Below are 22,321 nucleotides of genomic sequence, written 5' to 3'. Positions count from 1 at the left end.
CTAGGATGTAGTTGGTGTTAAACACGTCAGTTAAAGGAATATATCAGAAAATAAGAGTATTTATTTTATTTTTAATTTATATTGTGTTTTGAGATATAAAATACTTCGTGTGTTTAGAAAACAAATACTTGACTAGTAAATTTTGAAATAATTCAAGCAGATTTTAAAAAAATACATAAATTTGTTACCTGTAAATCCCAATTGCCACACATATTCAAACTGAACAGGACCTTTATCTTGGCAAATACCATGGAAGGTGATTCCATAGTAGCAGGGGTGTAGTTGAATCAGGTAAACATTCTTCAAAAACCAAAACGGATTTTTTGTGCACCCTGGAATGCATACATACTACAAAAAGGAAACAAGGAAAAATGGTAAATACCTTTTTGAAATATTTTTCAATGTATACATATAACATAAACAGCTAATTTTCAAAACCAGTGATTATAGAAAGCTTTATGGGACACACTTTTTATATTTCTCTTTATTTATTCTATTTCTTTATCTTTTCTTTCTGTACCACCTTTTGTCATTCATGTTCAAAAGCCTATATGATAATCTTTTAGCTTTGACTCACTCTCAATATACAACAGTCCCTAATCTTCTGTTTGATGAGCTATAATACATCTTTCCCCTCAGAAATTAAAAATACCTATGATACAAATTAAGAGATACACCATTTAAAACACTTATAACAGTAGAATTAGCACAACAAAATGTCATGGTAGTGTTCAAATTAGACTTTTGATATCATTTGAAAATAGTTTAAGATAATCAGGGCACATTTTCTAATAATATGATTTGTTTATGGCAATCTCCAGCATCTTCAAACACAAAAATCATATATAGTTATATCCACAATTGAACTAACTAAATGTAAACCATTTTAGGTCACATTGAGGTCATCACTAAGTTTTAGTACATACTACATTACTTAGGTATTAGGAAGACATCAACCAGCATGAAATTTAAGCCCTAGAGACAAACTAGGGCTATGCATTCTCTTTAGAGCATACCCCTCAATTATTTCTACTTCTCCATATTTTTGATTAACAAATCTCCCTTGAATTTGGCAGAGAAAAGCACAGCTGAGACATGCAGTACAAGGAATATAACAGTTCCATTAATGAAATTACTACACTAAGTAAGCATTGTTCTGTTTCAAGTCATGGTGGTCTACCTGGATTTGTAATCACAATTTCCTAACTGCACAACAACCCTAAAGTATGAGTCAACACTAAAGGTGAGGTAAAAAAAAAAAAAAAAAAAAAAAAAGCCAGGCGTGGTGCCTCATGCCTGTAATCCTAGCACTTTGGGAGGCCGAGGCAGGTGGATTACCTGAGGTCAGGAGTTCAAGACCAGCCTGGCCAACATGCTGAAACCCTGTCTCTACTAAAAATACAAAAAATTAGCCAGGTGCAGTGGCACATGCCTGTAATCCCACCTGCTCTGAAGTCTGAGGCAGGATAGTCGCTTGAACCTGGGAGGCAGAGATTGCATTGAGCTGAGATCACATCACTTCATTCCAGCCTGGGCTACAGAATAGGACTTTGTCTCAAAAAATAATAATAATAGTAATTTTAAAAATAATTATCATTTAGTTATATTAAATGATTACCAAAATAATACAATTGTATAATATATTTCCAAGCTGTGAGATGATCAAAAGCTTTAACACATGACTTTTATACTGAGACATCAAATGTTGAACTCTACAAATGGCATTAACCAATCTTCACTGTCAGTGGAGATGGCCTTTATTGGATTTGGGTCCTCATTGTGATAGAAAATATGAAGGCCTAACAAATTCTGAATATATGACTGTACAAAATAAACTTAGCAGAATAGTACATTATTCATATTGATAAGATCCTGTAGAGTCATTTCTTCACTTAAAACTTAACAAAACAATAGACAGCTTTATCTCTCATCCCCCTCTCGCCCTTCCCTCTGAGTCCTCAAAGACTGCGTATTGAGTACAGTGTACACTGCTTGGGTGACTGGTCTACCAAAATCTAAGAAATCACCACTAAAGAACTTATTAATGCCACCTGTATCCCAAAGAGTATTGAAATAAAAATTAAGAAATAATTTAAGAATATCCTCTTCTGGACATTGGCCTAGGAAGACAACTCATGACTGAGATCTCAAAGCACAAGCAAATAAAACAAAAATAAACAAATAGGACTTGATTAACCTAAAATGCTTCTGCACAGTAAAATAAATAATCAATAAAGTGAACAGACAACCTTCAGATTGGGAGAAAATGTTTGCAAATTATGCATCCAACAGCAGACTAAAATCCAGAATTTACAAGAAATTCAAGCAACTCAACAACTTCAAAATACAACCAAACAACCCAATTAAAAAGTGGACAAACGACATGAATAGGCATTTTTCAAAAGAAGACATACAAATAGCCAGCCGACATATGAAAAAATGCTCAACATCACCAATCATCAGAGACATGCAAATTAAAACCACAATGGGACATCATCTTATACCAATCAGAATGGTCATTATTAAAAAGTCAAAAAAACAATAGATGTTGGTGAAGATGCAGAGAAATGGAATGCTTATGCACTGTTGATGGGAATGTAAATTAGTACAACCGCTATGAAAAATAGTATGGAAATTTTTCAGAGAACTAAAAACAGAACTGTGATTTGATCCAGCAATCGCACTGCTGGATATCTACCCAAAGGAAAATAAATCATTATATAAAAAAGATACCAGCACAAGTATGTTTATTGATTCATTACTCATGATAACAAAAATGTGGAATCAACTTAAGTGTCCACCAATTGATGACTGGATAAAGAAAATTATTCACACACACATACACATACATATACATACACACAATGGAATACTATTTAGCAATAACAAGGAATAAAATCATGTCTTCTATGGCAAAAAAATTAACAAACAGCAACAACAAAAACTAAATTTGAATTAAGTCCGGTCTAAGTCATTATGCTTTGTCTGCAGTTGCTTTTTTTCTTGTTTGTTTGTTTTTTAAACTAAGAATACCAGAGGAAGCTGGATCAAAGATACGAATCCCTGTTTCTGCCACTCAGGAGTTAAGGAACCATTAAAAAATGAGACATTAAATATTCTGTAATAACCTTGAGAGAGAAGGGCCGTTAAGGAGCAATGACAGATGCCAGGAAAAACGACAAAAATAATTATGAATCCCTGCTCCCAGGGGTGCTGTGGTATTCTTCCTACTACTTTAACCTGAAGACCAAATTTGACTTCTGGTTTTGCTTAATGAAAAAACAAAGTCACTGAGTATATATTTCAAGGGGTGTCTGAATAATGTATCTGTCCTTATACCCTTCTATACTGAATAAGGACACTATGAAGATATTATAACTTTAGATAAAGTTTGGATTTAGAGGGAGTTATTTGTGATTGCAGCTCTTAATACGTTTTAAAAATTATTGCAACACCAGGACATTATCCTCTAACACAACAACCTGAATGTTAAGAGCAGTTAATTTAAAAGAGCAATTTATTTAAGCCATATGTAGAGGTGAGGAATATTTTCATATAGGTCTATCTCTGATTCTGACCTCTCATTTATACCTTGTATGTTCATGTGAGGATGCAGATACACACACACACACACACACACACACACACACACACACACACATACATATTTCACAGCACCAACATGAAAATAGATGTAGAATATAACTTTTAAAGCAAGTTAATATAAGTAAAGTATGATGGTGAGATGGAAGAGTGGAGGCACTTTTTGTGTAAAACATTTAACTTAACGGTCTTTTGGAGGAATTAGATGCATCACTGCTGTATTACAACTGAGCCATTGATCTTGAAGCTTCATCAGTATTAACTTTGTTCACTTTCATCATGTTGCTGAGAGGCTCATCATTTCTGCAGAGGTTCAAGAGAAAGGCCTTTTGAGCAATGTACAAGTTCCTTTTGTGTATTTACAAAAGCTTTATTCACTTTCTTAACTTCTTAATCATGCATAATGTTTATCTTCTTAAGGTTAGTGGTAACTGGTGTTGCTTTGCTTTTAGTCTTGAAGTGTTTTTTGGCTTCCTATGTGAAATACATTCTTGGCCTTTGCCCTCTTAATTTGTTCTTGTCCATTGTCTATAATACGCACGTGCAGCTTCTTAAGCTTCAAGTGATGCCATCTATTGAGTGAATAAACTAAATGTTTGTCTTTAAACTGCTCTGACCTTTCTAGAAGCCAAGAGAAAAGGGGAAACATTAAAATACACCACAGCTGTTTTTATTGATTAATTTTGTACTGGTAGATCCATTTTGGTTTACTGGATGAACCAGATTTCCAGTTGATATTCCTAAGGGACAACTGTTGTATGGTGGAGAATATTAAACAAATGACAATACTTTGGTAATATTGTTATGAAAAAATATTTATTATATTGACCAGGAGTCTACAAAGTATTTTCTTAAGTTCTATGTTATACAAGTCAGATGATTTTTAAGTAAATCAACTTCCTTTTTTTGAGTATGAATTTCAAAAATGCTGCTAATAAAAGAAACTATTTCAAATCCACAGCTCATTGTCTGCTAAAACATCATTTTTTTTTAGTTTTTGTAAACTTAAATAAAAAGACAATTAAGTGAGACAAAAGTTATTTGTGTGACCAGATAGGTGTCTTTATGGAATTCAGTTATTTTAATGTGACCTCTCTTTCAGAATGAAGTTAATTTTCAGTAGAATGATGGCCTTCTCTGTTGCTAAGATATCTTAAGTTTCACAGTGACCTCAGGTAATATGGTAATATTAACTTTTCTCCATCAATCTTATTTAGAAGCAAAGAGATTAAAAATAAGTTAGTTTACATGAAAGTGTTCACTTAGTTTGATTTTTTAATTTATTTCAATTAATATTTGGAATTGATGCTTTAAAATAATCCTTAATTTAAATACTATCTTCAATTTAATTCATGGATTAGGTGAAAAATATTTAACAGAAAATTTTCTGTGGTCTGGGAATATATCTCAAAATTTATACATTTCAAACTTTACCTCTGAAAAGTAGGATTATCTTCATTTAAATAATTTCACTTATTATGGTATGGTAAATTTAAGGTGGTCAACTTAACTGTTTGCCAGGGACTTTCCTTTTTTAAAAGCTAAAAGTCTTGTGTCTACTAAATTACTCAGTCTAGGGAAATTGGGATGGTTACATTTCCTGAGTATAGATTATACACTCAAAGCTTTATTTCTCAAATTAAGGAGGATGACGAGCAGAGCTGTATTTGACATGCCACGAGAGAGACAAATGATCCTCTGTTGCTGTAGGTTTCTAAACTGTGTGTGTGTGTGGGTGTATGTGTGTGTGTGTGTGTCTGTGTGTGTTGGGAGAGGGGGGATTTAGTTACCATAGCATAACCCAACCTAACACGCTTATCAGAAGTTTCCTCCACCTATAGGTGAGACTAAACTCATTATCAAATGAGTTTAGACCTTCTACTGCAAAATGTAGTATATTTATTTCTATAAGAAAATATTTCTATAAGAAATATATTTATTTCTATAAGAAAATAAAAATTACATTAATTATAGTAAACAATAGGTGTTTATAAGTTGCTAATAAAAATATACATGAAAAATAGCAATGTGTTAATCTATCTTGTACTTGACAGCCCACTCGATGTATAAAAACTGAAAAGACGAATCGATTCAGCATTTCCTCTATTTCTTCTGCTACTGAGTAGGGTGACAAGCATTGGGAATACACAAACATGCCTTTGGAAGCAAACATCTATCTTACTGTTGACAGTGAACCAATTAACTGGTACATATTAGACAACTAAACTTGAACTGACTTTGAACCTCAATAAGCTTGTGAGAGGAGTAATTTTGGTAAGCAAACAGTGAAATTAAGACAAAGATAAAATAGTTTCACAGTGACAGTAAAAAGGAACAAGAGAATCAAGAAAATTGTTTATAAATGTAATGTAATCTATTTCTTATATCTCATGTCACATCAGAAATAAGCAAATTTTGCAGTATCAAAGTTTTGTGCTTTTTATTTGATTGACACAAAATACATATTCATAATAATTTTATAACCTTAACCAACTGATTTATCATTTTATATGCCAAATATATTCAATGTTGCTTTCCTTAAAGCTTTTCTCTTTTATAAAGGAAAACTGATTTTGATTGCTAGTATGAAGAGGATTTTAAAACAACTCTAGATGCTGATTTCTTATTTCAGCAGCAACCTTTCTTAGGAAAGATAATGATTTCCATTAGAAATCCTACTTTTCATTATGTATTAAGCATTGTAAACTTCTCTTTCTTAAAGAAACTGTATCATGACATTATGGCATATACCTATTATTACAGCATCTAGATTCCCTGGTGATTCTATTTATATTTATTTAAAGCATTTGTTAGTTTTTAGAAACTATACAGAAAAATGAAAATAAATTCCTACATATACTCAGATATTAGTAGTGGGAAAACCTCACCTCTCTCTCTTTCTTTTTTTTCTTAGTATTTGTATGTGTGGCCATTTTACCATGTATGTGAATTCACTGTTGTTCAAATGGGTTCAAAAGCATTATCTTATTCTATTCATTTCATCATTTTTTTAATAGCCTGGAAAGAATATTTGTATATTCATTTCTATACTTCAGATAAGGAAATAAAAAGTATAGATTTCTTTTCAGCTCACACACCTCAATTCTCACAGGTCTAAGACATAAAACCTTTATACTCAGGTTTCAAATCTCATGAATTATTACTTTATTTTTAAATTTCTTCCCTATTCTCCAATAAAAATATTTTCAATGGAAGTTTTAATTGACACACAGAAACTATTATCATTAAAAATTTGAAGTATATAACCTTATAATTCTGAGGTTTTATTGTTTTAATGACACTACCTTCTTGCTTTGACATCACTTATTCGCTTATCCTTCTGAAGTTTAAGCACTAATAAATTATTAACAGCTTATTTCTAAAATATTGTATTCTACCCAGTTGAAAGAAATGTAATGATCTTTCAAATAGCAATGATAAATTTACATAAATTAATGTTCAATTTCCACTCATAGTCAAACACTTCTATGGAAAATTAATAAAGTAAAATCAATAGCAAATATATTATTTAAATTAATAACATTAGCATTATTTTTCCTCTAGCTCTTCTGGGTAGCACCTAAGTTTAGGAACTGTACCAAAAAAAATGTAAAAGAATACAAAATAAAAAACAAAGCTGGCCTATTTTGGCTTTCTGGGGATCAAGGGAAATGTGATTTTAACAGAGAATTCTCAAGCAGTTTGAGAAATTATATGAGATCATTTTCTGGTCTCCTGTTATTATTTTAATATTTTTCCATAAATCACAGTAGTTGCTGACAATTCCATGACCATACCATATCCTAGAGAAATGTGAAAATCCAACAAATATTTTCTGAAATACAACTCTTCTCCAGCTGTTATGCTAAAAAGAAACACAAAATTTAATGACAGCATCCTTGATCTCACTGAGCTCACAGTCTAATGTGTGTTTACAGTCATTCCAAGAAATCCCATTTAGTGTAGTCAGTGCTGTGTAGAAGACAGTATTGCAAACAATGGGAATAGAAAGGAAGAAGCAGTCGACATAATCACAAACGTTATGAGGTAGTTTCATTCTGGATGAAGGCATGTATTGGGCTATACATGAAATAGGAAAGGCATTCTTTTCCATATTTCCATCTACATTACTACATATAGAATTGTGACTGGAGTTCAAGGAATGGTAGGTGACCATATAAATTATTGAATATGTGTTCTTTTACCAAAGATACTATAATTAACTAATTTCTAAATTTCCTTTAGAAATATTAATATATGGATATGTGAATGATCAATGTAATTTAATGACTTGTGAGGTGACTGACAGGAATTTCTTTCTTTCTTTTTTCTTTCCTTTGTTCCTTCCTTTGTTCGTTCATTCTATTTTTTGTTTGTTTTTTTTTTTAGACAAGTTCTGTCTCTCTTTCCATCACCCAGGCTGGAATGCAGTAGTGCTATATCTGCCTACTGCAACAACCTCTGTCTCCTGGGCTCAAGACTCTTATTTTCTAATTATGAGAAAATGACTCAAGAAATTGAGCAAATATTGGAATATTTCATGACTGTGAAGAAATGTACACTATTCTAAAACATATATTAGTAACTAATTTATTATTCACAATCTGTAGTATCCCATCAAAATGCACAATAGCTAATGGCCAGAGAACCTGCTCTTCCCCTATTTTCATTTATTTCCTTTTAAAGATTTCTTAGATTTTCAAAAGTATTACTACAAGAACAGAAATGTGGCTAATTCATCACCAAGTATTTAATTTTCTTGTTTTAAGACATGATAATCACTATTATTCAAGATCACTTCTTTATTCAAAATGTATTTATTGTGAGTATGTTCTGGGGAGTTATTAATCACATATGGCACAAAGAAAGTAAAAGAATAAAATTATCCCAGTTCTCTTAGATATAACTTTAAAATGAACACAAACGAAAATCTCACAATTCCTAAAGGCAACACATTCTAGGACATCATTAATCCAAGATGCTGAAAGTTGAGTATGTCATTTAAACACACCTAGATGTATTTTACTATTTGGGAGTAAAGTAAAATTGACATATATGTATTTATGTGCATGTGCATATATGTGTATGTGTGTTTGCATAAATGTATATACACAGGCATATACATTACACATATACATATAGGTATGTATACACATTATACATTATTATATATACACACATATATGTATGTATACACTTACATGTATGCCTATATATGTAATGTATGTGCATGTGTTTATATGTAATGTTTTTTCTACAAGTGCTTAAAATATTTTCTTCTTAGGAGACAGTTTCTTCCCCTTCTTAAATATGTAAATTTTATTTAAAAATTTCTATATTAGTATTTTATATCACTGTAGACAACGTTTAATATTCTCCAATGCTATATTGTTCTCTGGTTCTGATGTATTTATTTTTTCTCAAGGGCTTTCATTTTTAAACTTTATAAATACAATGTCTATTAAACTCTTATCATTACTTTAAATTCAAAAAAAGAAAAGCTGTGGGAAATCTTTAGAGTGAAGTCACCCTTTTCAACAGGAAAGCAAGCAGTCTCAAAGAACCATGAAAATGATCTGATTGTGTTTAGTCCTAAATCAACTTTCAGCTGCTGGGCTAAAAATGCCTTTGCCATGACATTAAACCTTTGTAGTTGTCTCTCACATATTATATAGACTTGCATGCCAAATGTCATTCAACTTCAGGAATGAATGTGATCAACATGGGCTGCAAAAGAAGATAAATGATTACCTTAATGATTTAAAATAATATTAAAACTCTTTTTTTTCTCTTTTGCAGTTACATCTTCCTTTTGCTCTTATAGGCTACATAACATCTATTCGTTTCATTCTTCTATCAAACAAATGACTGTAGAAAACCCAAATCCCTATTTTCCCTTACCAGATAATTGCTAATGCAAACTTCTTATAATAGTGGCATAACATTAAATAAACAATTAATTAAGCAATTAAACTTTAGGTTCAAGATAACCTACATTGACTCTACCCATTTTTTGTTACAGTTATATTTAATCTTTCAGAAGATAGAAAAACATCTCAACTCCTTTAAATGTACGTCGTTTTGTTTCCACAACGTTGTAAATATTCTGATTGATGTTGTTTTTCATGGTATAGACAGATATATTTGATAACGTTGCCATCTCAGGATGAGTACATCTTTAACAGACTAAAAGTGACTTTAATGTTCTTTTTAATTTTCATAATTAGTTAAAAAATTAGATTGATAATTGATGATTTAACTCTTTAATACAAGTCAAGTTTATTTAGTAGCATTTATTTAGATTACTTCAATCTATCAGTAGTTTGCATTTTGTTATTTAACTAAAAACTTCAATTAAATATATGTGTCACATATTTTTTCCAATTGTAGATATGTATGTGAACTAAATTTTCCCTCAAAATACCTTCTTACAATTTTTTCAATGTCATTTTTGTATAATCAAACTTCACTGATTTCAGTTTATAAATTCAGAAAATGACTTTAAATATATTATTGCATTGATTTTCTCTATTTTAATGTAATTCTCTTTTTTATTGTGCTATTGTAATATCTTAATTATTGGGGCTTTATAATTAATTTTTTCACCTGGTATTCCAAGTACTTCTTTGGAAGTTTTTCAAAGTTTCCTTATATATTTTTAAATTTGTTTTTCCAAATAAACTCTTGGATATTTTTTCTTAAATATCTCTCATATGTAAATTATTAAATCATGTCTGATACATTACATCGTTTGATTTTGTCTGTGCGAATTTTTGAAACTGTAGGATAATATGGTTTTTCCCAGGCTTTGACTGAAAATATAATCAACTAAATGTCTTTTTTTTTTTTTCAATTCATGTAGAACATTGATTAGAACATTTCCTTCCATAAGGACTAGTAAACAATCAACCTCAGAATTATATTAGTCATTACATAGGAAACATTTACAAATACACTAGAGTAATAATACAGAAATACATAATGAATAAAACTGCAAAATATGATAATCCTGCATGAGTTGAAAAATTTTTTTTTCAGATAGTCCACTCATTACAGATATGTGTTTCAGATATATTTTAATCCATGGCCCTCATAAAAGAGATCAAGTTGTACTATACTAAAAATATTAAGACTTATTATGATATCCTTCTCTTTGGGTTTGATTCTAGGTAATTTTATAATTATTTCAGATATTTCTTACATCTACCTTTTATATCAGGCATTTTAACAAGATAGTTCACAGACAATGTTCTCTTCTGGGTTAATTTGGGTACTTTTAAAGTTCATCTCCTTTGCCCCAGATGACACCATGGAGCTCTCAACATCTTTTCTTAAAGAGATAGGATACATATATTAAAACAAGTACTTGGCCAATTAGAATATTATGGAGTTAGAGGAGAGGCAGCTAAATCTTTTAAAAAATGAAATATGTTTCTTCTGATTTCTATATTCACTATTCAAATGAAAAAAGGAACTTTTTCTTTTGATGAAAATCTGAGTGATAGTGTGTATCAAGCTTTTTTGGTACAATTGCTTAATTAAACTCTCCACCTCATTTTAAGGAGTTCTGGTCATCTGCATACTGTCAAAGGATTTTTTTGTGAGTTGAGATAGATTGCTTAAAAAAGCCTTCCTAACTCTGAAGAGCAGCTGGAAAAATAAACAGTCAGGACTTCAGGCAACTATCAATCTAGGGAAACTTGGTAGCCAACAAAGAATGAATAAATTCCTTCCTCTGTTCTCATAACAGAAGTAAGAATACGCAAGGACTGACCTATATTTGCTAATAGTAAGCTTATCCAAAGTATATACAATAGCAACAACCAACAAAAATCTCACTCATATTTTTTCCAGGATCTAGCAAGATTCCTGTTTTGGCCCTCCATCTGCCTGCACTTCTCACGCCTGAAATAATTTTCTGCCTGATCCCAGATTTAGATAGGAAATAATTATGAAGAACTGAGCAAAAGATAGACAATATTAACCTGTGGATCTCTGTCTCTGTGTCCTATATCTCCCCCTGTGGGAGTGTGTATGTGTGGTCAGTCCCTCCTCAGTAATAGGTGGACACTCTTTTCAAATCTAAACTTTCAGCAATTGATGTTAGGTTTCTCTTTTATCTTTTATTTTGTTTGCAATTAAAGTTAAGATATATATATCTCAGTGAATGACTATTACAAAGCATAAGGTAAGATCATGGTCTGTCTTGTTCAACATTGTGTGTCTGGAGTTGAGAGGTTCCATAATGTAATGTTTTCAATATTCTTTCAATGCGATGTACTAGTTACATAGCACTAAGAGATTATAAAAGAATTAGAGAGATGTTTTCCCTAAAGACAAGTGACTAAAGATTTTGCCAAAACTTACTGAGGCTAAATAAAATTACTTAGTCCATGGGCCTCTTTAATACATGTGATTACATCTGCAATCAGAATGTTGGCTGTCTAGTAAATTATGTATGATTCTCACTTTGTAACATGGATTGTCTTATTTTTTAAATCAGTGTTTCTGTTGACTTTTGAGTACAAGGTGAAAACATGACTTTGCAATTGTTAAAGATAACATAAGAATCATATAGACACCAATTTCTAAACATTAGATGTTCATATTGGGAAGAACACCAGTTAGTGCCTTTTGTGTAAACCAAACCTAGTTTAATGCCTGTTACTCCAACCAAACAACTGTTAGGATCCTTTTTCATTCTCAAATGTGTCTTAATGAGGATAATAAATTAGTGAAGTATGTACACATACAGGATATGCCATTAGCATGGGCTATTCCTGAGTTAGAAAATGGAAAGCAAAATGTTATAAGCCAGTATCTCATTTGTGAAAGTCTGCTGTTTCCCTAAGCAGCTGACAAATGGATCTCCTAAATGTGCCAACCATGTGAAGGTAAATGCAGAATTTTGTTCTGAGATACTCAACTAACCAATCATCTTGCTGCTTTTGGTTTTTCCCAATCTACACTCAATCCACTTGTATCAGTTATTTCCAATGGATCTAAAACTCAGCTAAGACTAAAAATGACTGCTAAGAATAAATCTAGATTGACTTATTTTGTGTATTTTATATATGTTTTTTAGAGAGGACCTATCACCATATTTAGATTCAAAAATATGTGTTCAGTTAGAGAGCTTCTTTAATGATTTTCAGCTAACAAGTTTACTTTGGTGTTACAAATAAATTTTCTTGAAGCCTTTGTGAATTTGCTTTCTATTGCTACAGTAATGAAACACTGCAAATGTAGTGGCATAAAACAACATCTATTCTCTAACATTTCTGGAAGTCAGAAATCTGGAATCAGTCTTACTGACGTAAAGTCAAGACGTCAGCAAACTGGCTTCTTCTGCAGGTTCTGAGTAGGAAATCTGTTTCCTTATGTTTTTTTCAGCTTCTATTGGTAGCCTATCTTATTTGGCTTGCACCTTCCTTCCTTCCTTCAACTTTAAAAGATAACACTCCAAATCTCTGCTTTGCTATCATATCAAGTTCTCTGTCTCTGATTCTGTATGCAACTTTTTAATATGGACCTTCGTGATTATATCAGGCCCCATCTGATAATCAGGATAATCTCCTCATCTCAAGATACTTATCTTCAACATATCTGCAAATTCTCTTTTGCTGTGTTAGATAACGTCCATAGGTTATGGGAATTATGACAAAGAGGAAAATTTGGGTACCATTATTCAGCCCAGCATACTCTGGATGCTTAGAAACTGTTGAAGAAAGTTTATGTTCTGGTTTCTTTCCCAAATAGTTGTGAAACTCCTTCTAAAGTACTGAGTCTTAGCATATGTGCAGATAGTATGGCTCTAAATCCTGTTAATAAACATATTGGTAGAATAACTGCTTCATAAGGATCCAAAACAAAATATGAAATAGGGTCACATAAATAACCCTATCTTATTTTGTTTTTCTTTCACCAATGATTTATTCTTAACCATAGTAGGCAAATTTTTAAATAATAAAACTTGTTTTATTATTTTTCCAATTATTTTTCCTGTTCTAGCATGGGTAAAGACATAGTGACATCCTCAGTTTCTCTAAGACATTTAAAATGTTTATATGCTTCCTTTAAATATGAATGTTTTAACTATTCACAAGCATTGCACTAATTTGAATGAATCAATCTCGATCTGTCGCTTCTTATATTTTAGCTGTTTTAATTTACTTTATCACCTATAAAAGTTTTACTGAAAACAAGCAAGATAAAAGATAAACATGCAGCTCCTTTGGTGCTTACTCTTGTAAGTGGATACTAGCATAAAAATCAAGTTTAAAAGTGTGAGAGAAGTTTATGAATTCATTATTAGAGGTCTCCCTTAAATATTTCCTACTCTATAGCCAATATCAATCATTGTAGCCAATCAACAGAAAACAGAAATTATAAAGTACTTCTCATTGGAAATCTGTTAATTTACATATCATGTATGTAGAGGTAACTTTGGCATAGCACTAATTCCTGAGCATTTCTGTACCAGTCCATTCTCATGCTCCTAATAAAGACATACCTGAGACTGGGTAATTTGTAAAGGATAGAGGTTTAATTACCTCACACTTCAGCATGGGTGGGAAAGCCTCAGGAAACTTACAGTCATGGCAAAAGGGGAAGCAGATACGTCCTTTTCACATGGCAGCAGGAAAGAGAAGTGCTGAGCAAAAGGGGAAAAAAAGCCCCTTAAAAAAATGATCAGATCTTGTGAGAACTCACTATCACAAGAACAGCAACATGAGGGTAACCACCCCCATGATTCAATTGCCTCCTACTGGGTCCCTCCCATAACACATGGGGATTATGGGAACTATAATTCAAGATGATATTTGGGTAGGGACACAGAATAACCATGTTAATTTCTATTTTTATCCTAGATCTATTAAGATACTGGTAAATTTCCTGTACATCAAATCCTTCACACATAATGGAAGTTATGTGGTAACTTTGATTTCTATTAATCTTTCTCAGTTGAACACATCTGAAGCATTATTATTGTTTGCTGCCTAGGAAAGGACAAACCAAAAAGGCCCAGATAATACTATTTAAGGTTAACCAAAAACAAAGTTTCTACCACTTTGAATGACTAACAATTTTATGGCAATAACACCATTTGAGAATGACTTAAACACAAATCCTGTGACAGATGCTTCTTATGTTATTTGAAATAATTCTTCCAAGTAAAAACACATTGTTGTTTGCTTATTTAAAATATGATAGTAATTTAAATTATTAAAATATATCATAGAACTAGAAAAACAGTAACATGTGCACATGAAAAATATTTAGAAGTGAACAGCTAGTTTGAGGATGCTGCTCTCTTTCAAGTAGTACTTTAAGCATAAGCCAACTTCCCTCCCAAGAGTCTGTACAAGAGCAGGGTAAACTACTCAATTAATGAAGTTGTTTCAGAGAGCCATTGAAAAATACGTCTATGAAAGAAAGAGAAGAGAGGAGATGTAAGGCATAGACCAGGACATGAATGAAATGGATCATGATCATATGGTATTGTTGAAGCTATATCAGAACAATTCAGTGGCTATTTGATTTTGTTATTTTATGCTTAATACATCTGGGATCCTACCTTTCCCCCTGCCCCTTTTCTTAAAAATGAAGTAGAGCAAGCTCTCTGTTATTATCACACAAGTTCATTCTACTTAACAAAACTCCTTCAAACTTTTCACCAACATGTCTAATAATATACATAGAGGAAAAAAAAAATCAAGCAAATTTAATGTAAGTTAGCATTTTAAAGGGAAGAACTGAAAAGAAAGTTTGTGACCAAGCAATATATATATACCATTCTGAACCAAAAGTGCTTAGTCTGTTCCAACAAAGCAAGAAAAATAACAAGAAAACAATTTGTCTTAACCAAATATGTGCACCTAACTCTCAGACGCAATGCCCACATGAACCAGAAAAAGATTTCCTAATCTGGAATCTATCTCATGTTATTATGGTCTGCTAGTCTGAAACGGAAGTTTTTCTTCTGTAAGTCTGGGTTCTCTAACTTTCATAAAGTTGTATGCATTTGATCTTTCCTTTTGTCTTACTATTTTCCACTTTCTACAACCTAAACTTCCTCTAAGGAAGAATTTTTCAACCGCAACAATACTGGCATTTTGGATTCAATATTGCTTAACTGTAGGAAGCTCTCCTGTGCATTGTAGGATCCTTAGCAGCAAACTTGGCCTCTGTAGCCAAACGCTAGTAACAGCCCTGATCTCTACTTGTGACAACCAAAAATATCTCTAGACATTGCCACATATTACCTAGAGGGCAAAAATCACACTTGGTTCCTCCAGGGATCTTCCTGTTTTTGACTCTAACTATTCCTTTTCAAAGATGTCTGTGACTCTCGGCACATATTACGGCACTGGCAACCCAGTCCCTAAGCCTGAATAAACTGTCTCTGAAGACCGATAACGAATGAATATATTAGTGTGTTTATTTGGTTTGGGGTACAATCAGAAACTATCTTTGGCAGATTAAAATGTAATTGGTGAGGTGATGGTCTCAGTATTTCTGTTTAATTCAGGCTTTAGTAGATCAGCATAGCATGAATTTCAGATTTTGCAATTTTGAGTACCTTTGTATACTAATATTTCGAGTGTCATAACATACTTAGCTTACCCAATGCCTCTTCTTTCTTCTCCTTCCTTCCCTCCCTCCTTCCCTCCTTCTTTCCTTCCTTCCTTCCTTCATCTTTCCTTCCTTTCTCTCTCTCTCTTTCTCTTCCTTCCTTCCTTCCTTTCTCTTTCTTTCTCTCTTTCTTTCTTTCTCTCTCCGTTTCTCTTTTCCTTTTTTTTTTCTTTTTTTTGAGACAGGATCTCACTCTGTTTCCCCAGGATGAAGTGCAGTGACACAACCATAGCTCACTGCAGCCTTAACTCCTGGGCTCAAAGTGATTATCACGCTCCAGCTTCCCAAGTAGCTAGGACTATGGATATGTGCCACCAAACCACACAGATTGAAAAAAAAAAAAATAGAAATTGCATCTCACGATGTATTCCAGGTTGGTCTCGAACTCCTGACCTCAAGCCATCCTTCCATCTCAGACTCCTTGGTAGTTTGGATTACAGGCCTGGCTATAATGCTTCTTTCTTTGACTGACTTTTATATAGTTTTTTTTTTTTTTTTTTTTTTTACATAAAACCATAATGTAATTTTTTTTTTTTTATGTATCACTTAATTGTTCATACCTTTCAACAAATGCATCTTTTCCCATATTCTATATATTGCTATAAAATGGAATCTGGCTTTCCAGTCTTGGTCAAATTAGCTCTATCTCATTACTAAGAAAGAGTTCTCCTGGTCAGTTTATGTAGTCTGTGCACTTCCTATAAGGGAGTCCCTCCAAATACAGTTCTACCAACTACGTATGGCATAATTTGCCTTTAGGGCAATATTTCTTCCTTCCCTGGAAGACAGTTAGCATCATACAAAGAAACAAATATATCTTTCTTCATAGAGATTACATTTCAGCCTAATCTAGTCAATAAAAAGAATATATGAAGAATTATGTTGTAAACTGGGAAGCCAGATGGCAATCAGTTGTTAAGAAAAAAAAAAGCAAAGAAAGTGGAGATGGCGCCTATCAGCTGGATGAGAGTATGGGAGTGTGGTTGGCCTTCCTTCTCCATGAGTTCTGCATCCATGGATTCAACCAACTGTGGCTGAAAACATTTTTTAAGACAATTGATGATGGCCTCTGTATGAAACACATATAGACTCCTTTTTCTTGTCATTGTTCCTTTAAAAATAGAGTATAACAACATAGCATTTACTTTGTGTTAGGTATTACAAGTAATCTATAGATAATGTAAAGTATATGGGAGGATGTAGACAGGTTATATGCAAACACTGTATCCTTTTATATAAGAGACTGGAGCATCCATGAACTATCCAAGTAGGTGGGGGTCCCTAGTACCAACACTCCACAGACACCTAGGGAGGACTGTATTTAACATTTTAGATTGGGTTTCTACAGAAGGACAAATTGAGAATGTAACATTTGAGAAAATACCTATGCAGAATGAAGAAACTGATGAATAATAAATGTGGGTGAAAATTTGGGTATAAATGCTCACAGCAAAGGCCTCAAGCAGGAATATGTCTGAGTTCTTATGGGAACTTCCAGGATGATATCATTGTTATTGTAGAGCAAACAAGGAGAACTATGATAATATTGAGCCTCTGGTTAAAAGTTTACCTGGTTTCCTCTCTGCAAAGTTTAATTATGTGAGCCTTCAAATTCCTCTCTCTCTCTCTCTCTCTGTGTGTGTGTGTGTGTGTGTGTAATGGGGGAAGGGAGGCAAGGAGAGAGGGACAAACAGACATAATGAGAGAGTGAGAGAGTGAGAGAGAGAGAGAGAGAGAGAGAGAGAGAGATTTTCTTTAGATTTTTCAATTGTTGCAACTGAAATTTAAAACTTTTAATCCTACCCGAATGCAAATTGTACTCATATGGAATTCTAATTCGAGCTTTACTTCTTTCAGCGTTGAGTTTACATAAGTCACTCTTGTTGAAGATAATTGTAAAAAAAAAAAAAAAAAAAAAAAATGATTTAACTGGAGGATAGAAATAGAAGACAGAAATAAAGCAGATGGTGAAGTTAAAGTAGATTAGTTTTAAATTTTATGTTTTTTGTCGGTTCTCTAATGAAGCCTTATAAGAGATTTAAAAAAATAAGATAAAACATAAACTGAATCCTTATATATGCACTCCTGAGCCAATTGCAAAAGAAGAGAACCAAAGGAGCTTTGTGTAAAGCTCCAGTGCTATTTTCTTTGATGGTATAACAAACAACAATCAATAATTTAAAGTCATAACATTAGGAAGCTAAACAATATTTGAATAGACACAAACCAGAAATTGCATTTCTAACTATATGTATTATCCATTAAAATGAAAATAAATATGTCAGTAAATTACTGAAACTATAAGGAAAAGAATGCCTGAAGCATTGCTGTAAGGCATAATAAATAGTATTTAATTGCATAGTACCTGTATTTTACAATTACAATGTGCATAATATCAAACATTTTAAAATGTATTGGATGTCATTTATTTATATAAACATGAAAATAACTACAGTTTTTTTTTTTTTTTCTGCCATGAGCTCTTAATCTGTTCGATAGTTCATACTTGTATGATGGTGATTAGAAACCTAACACTCTCAATTGTAAAGCAACAATTGTTTTATCACTGAGGCCATTTATATTATTTATATTGAGAATGCAATTGACATTGTGAATGTGCTTGATTAGATATTCCTCATCACAGTTTCAATGAGAAAGTTTGCCATCCTTATGCCACTTCAATTATAAAAAAATGAATTGAAAATAGAGAAATTTAACTCATAATGAAGAGCATAGCTTAGAATTAATAAGGTTCTGACCTACAGGGTTTTTTCCTCTCCTCATATTTTCCAGCCTATTTTATTAATACCAATTTCCTAATCTTAATGTTACTATGAGGAATGTTTTATTCTTCATAGAACTTTCATTAAATGCATACTAAAAAAGAAACATATTTCTGTTCTCATTTTAATTTTAGTGTAATCCCATTAACCAGAGTAAACCACCGTCAAATGTGTTTGTTTATTTTCTTCTAGTTTATTTAATACACAACTGAATGAATACAAATTTCATCCTGGCCCCACTGGCCATCAAAACTCTGATTAAACTTGGTCTTATGTTAAATCTTCAGACTAACCGAACCACTCTGTGAATTCCAAATCCATTTTTCTCCATGTTTCTCTTTGGATCCTTGCTTTGGTGTCCCTGTCTGTTTCAATTTGTCCCTGGGCCAGGTAGGTCACAGGTTTTGCATATTTTAATGTTTCCATCAAACCAAATCAAATATGCTAATAAATTTTCATGTTAAATGCTAGATGAGAATGGGGATGGATGACATCAAATCCCACATCACCTTTTGCCATCTAAATGCTCCCCTCCCTTATGCTTTCTGCTACTTGGGAAAGCCTCTGCTCCTGATATATATTTTCTAGTGTCTGCAACACTCTGGAAGGTAAAATCAATTTCTGAAGGAGCAGTCCTAGAATGAATTCTACCCTTTTCAGCACCTCAGAAAATACATAAAAATTATTTTTTTACAAGCAGATAAATACATACAAATATCTAAAACAAAATAATAGAATGATACAGCGGCTTTTCACGAAACATTTTAACTTGAGCATTTTCAATGTGATTAATAAGCTTGAAAAACAAGGCCAAACAGATTCATCTTTCATTATATGGGTACACGATAATTTTTACTATTTTTGTTGTTTAATTTGATTTTCCTTTACAATAAATATTATAATGAATATTTTTTATGCATGTTTTATATAATCTTTTAAATTTACTTTAGATACTTCTTAATTATTACAGGTTGAAAAATTTCAGGCACATACTGCTATACCGCCATTCAGTGAGCTTATTACAAGTCATATTTTTCCTGGATACATGTGAATATGCTGTCTCAATTTTCCTTTGTGATACAGAAATATAAACTGTGTACACTTTAATGTTCTGTGATATGAATATATAAAATGATAGCTTCATATTGCCTTAAACAATATTTCATTAACTTTTTGACAGTTTGGATTACCAACTGTGGTAAGATGGCTGACTAGGAAAAGCTCAGGTCTGCAGCTCCCAGCAAGACTAATGCAGAAGGCGGGTGATTTCTGATTTCTGTATTTCCAACTGAGGTATCCTGTTCATCTCATTGGGACTGGATAGGCAGTGGGTGCAGCCCATGGAAGGCGAGCAGAAACAGGGTGGGGCATTGCCTTGCATGGAAAGTATAAGGGGTCAGGGACATCCCTACCCTAGCCAAGGGAAGCCATGACGGACTGTGCCATTGTATCTGGAATTGGTGGGTTCTTGGTTTCACTGACTTCAAGAAGGAAGCTGGGGACCTTCGCGGTGAGTGTTACAGTTCTTAAAGATGGTGTGTCTGGAGTTTGTTCCTTCTGATGTTCAGATTTGTCTGGAGTTTCTTCCTTCCGGTGGGTTCGTGGTCTTCCTGGATTCAGGAGTAAAGCTGCAGACCTTTGTGGTGAGTGTTACAACTCATAAAGGTGGTGGGGACCCAAACAGTGAGCAGCAACAAGATTTATTGGAAACAGCGACAGAATAAAGATTTCACAATGTGGAAGGGAACCTGGAGTAGGTTGCAACTGCTGGTTTGGGCAGCCTGCTTTTATTCCCTTATCTGACCCCATCCCCATCCTGCTGATTGGTCCATTTTACAGAGAGCTGCTGGGTCGGTTTTGACAGGGTGCTCATTGGTGCATTTACAATCCTTTAGCTAGACACAGAGTGCCAGAGAGAAAAGTTCTCCAAGTCCCCACTTGATAAGTTAGACACAGAATGCTGATCGATGCCGCAAGGAAGGGGAGGAAGGGGAGGAAGGAAGGAAGGGGAGGAAGGGAGGGAGGGAGGGAAGGAAGGGGGAGGGGAAGGAGAAGGGGGAGGGGAAGGAGAAGGGGGAGGGGAAGGAGAAGGGGGAGGGGAAGGGAAGCTCACTGCCATCACAGCAGTCTGAAGTTGACTCGGAACATCAAACTTGATGGGGGATGGGGCATCTGCCATTACTGAGGCTTGAGTATGAGGCTTTCACCTGACCATTCTAAAGACTGGGCACAAACCTTGAGATATACACACAGTGCTGATTGGTGCATTTACGATCCTTTAGCTAGACACAGAGTGCTAGAGCGAAAAGTTCTCAAAGTCCCCGCTGGACTCAGGAACCCAGCTGGCTTTGCCTAGTGGATGCCATGGGCAGAGCTGCCTGTCAGTCCCGTGCCATGCGCCTGCATTCCTCAGCCTTTGGGTGGTAGATGGGACCTGGTGCCGCAGAGCAGGGGGCCGTCGCCCGTAGGGAGGGTCCGGCCTCCCGGGAGCCCACAGGGGAAGTGGTGTTCGGGCATGGTGGGCTGCAGGTCCTGAGCCCTGTCCCATGGGGAGGTGGCTGAGGCCCTGCGAGAATTTGATCCAGGCAGGCCTGCATTGCTTGGGGACCTGATGCACCCTCCACAGCTCCTTGCCTGGGTGTTAAGCCCTTCAGTGCCGGGGGACTGCCGCACCGGCTGGCCACTCCCAGTGTGGGGCCCACGGAGCCGGTGCCCACCCAGGGCTCACGCTGGCCGGTGAGCACCGCGCGCAGCCCTGGTTCCCGCCTGCGCCTCTCCCTTCACACCTCCCTGCAAGCAGAGGGAGCCGACTCCAGCCTCGGCCAGCCCAGAGAGGGACCCCCACAGTGCAGTGGTGGGCTGAAGGGCTCCTCAAGCGCTGCCAGAGTGGACACCAAGACAGAGGAGGCAGTGAGAGCAAGGGCCAGTAGCAAGTTGTCACCTCTCACCATGAGGGACTGGGCTATCCGGCCCAGATACTACACTTTTCCCATGGTTTTTGCAATCTGCAGACCAGGGGATTCCCTCATGGGTTTCAAGCACAAATTTGGGAAGCTGTTCAGGCAGACACTGAGCTAGCTGCTGAGATTTTTTTTTTTTTTTTCTGTACTCCACTGAAACCTGGAACTCCAGTGAGAGAGAACCATTCACTCCCCTGGAAAGGGGGCTAAAGCCAGGGAGCAAAGTAGTCTCACTAAGCGCATCCCACTCCCATGAAGTCCAGCAGGCTAAGAACCACTGTGAAATTCTCACTGCTCCAGCCTGGGGGACAGAGCAAGACTCTGTCTAAAATAAAGGAG

The 22,321-nt window shown here is 34.4% G+C and overlaps 1 protein-coding gene across 1 annotated transcript in view; it reads right to left on the bottom strand.

Annotated features, from left to right (window-relative positions):
• EYS (eyes shut homolog) overlaps positions 1-22,321 on the bottom strand; it is a 1,801,461-nt gene that overhangs the window by 1,648,072 nt on the left and 131,068 nt on the right. The window contains exon 4 of the mRNA XM_026455461.1: positions 189-348. Coding sequence (XP_026311246.1) covers positions 189-348 — 160 coding nt within the window. The remainder of the gene's footprint in view (positions 1-188; positions 349-22,321) is intronic.

The sequence above is a fragment of the Piliocolobus tephrosceles genome, chromosome 5, assembly GCF_002776525.5.
Source record: "Piliocolobus tephrosceles isolate RC106 chromosome 5, ASM277652v3, whole genome shotgun sequence".
NCBI classification, from domain to species: domain Eukaryota; kingdom Metazoa; phylum Chordata; class Mammalia; order Primates; family Cercopithecidae; genus Piliocolobus; species Piliocolobus tephrosceles.
Note: the sequence above shows the minus strand (reverse complement) of the source record. Positions and strands in the feature narration are given on the sequence as shown.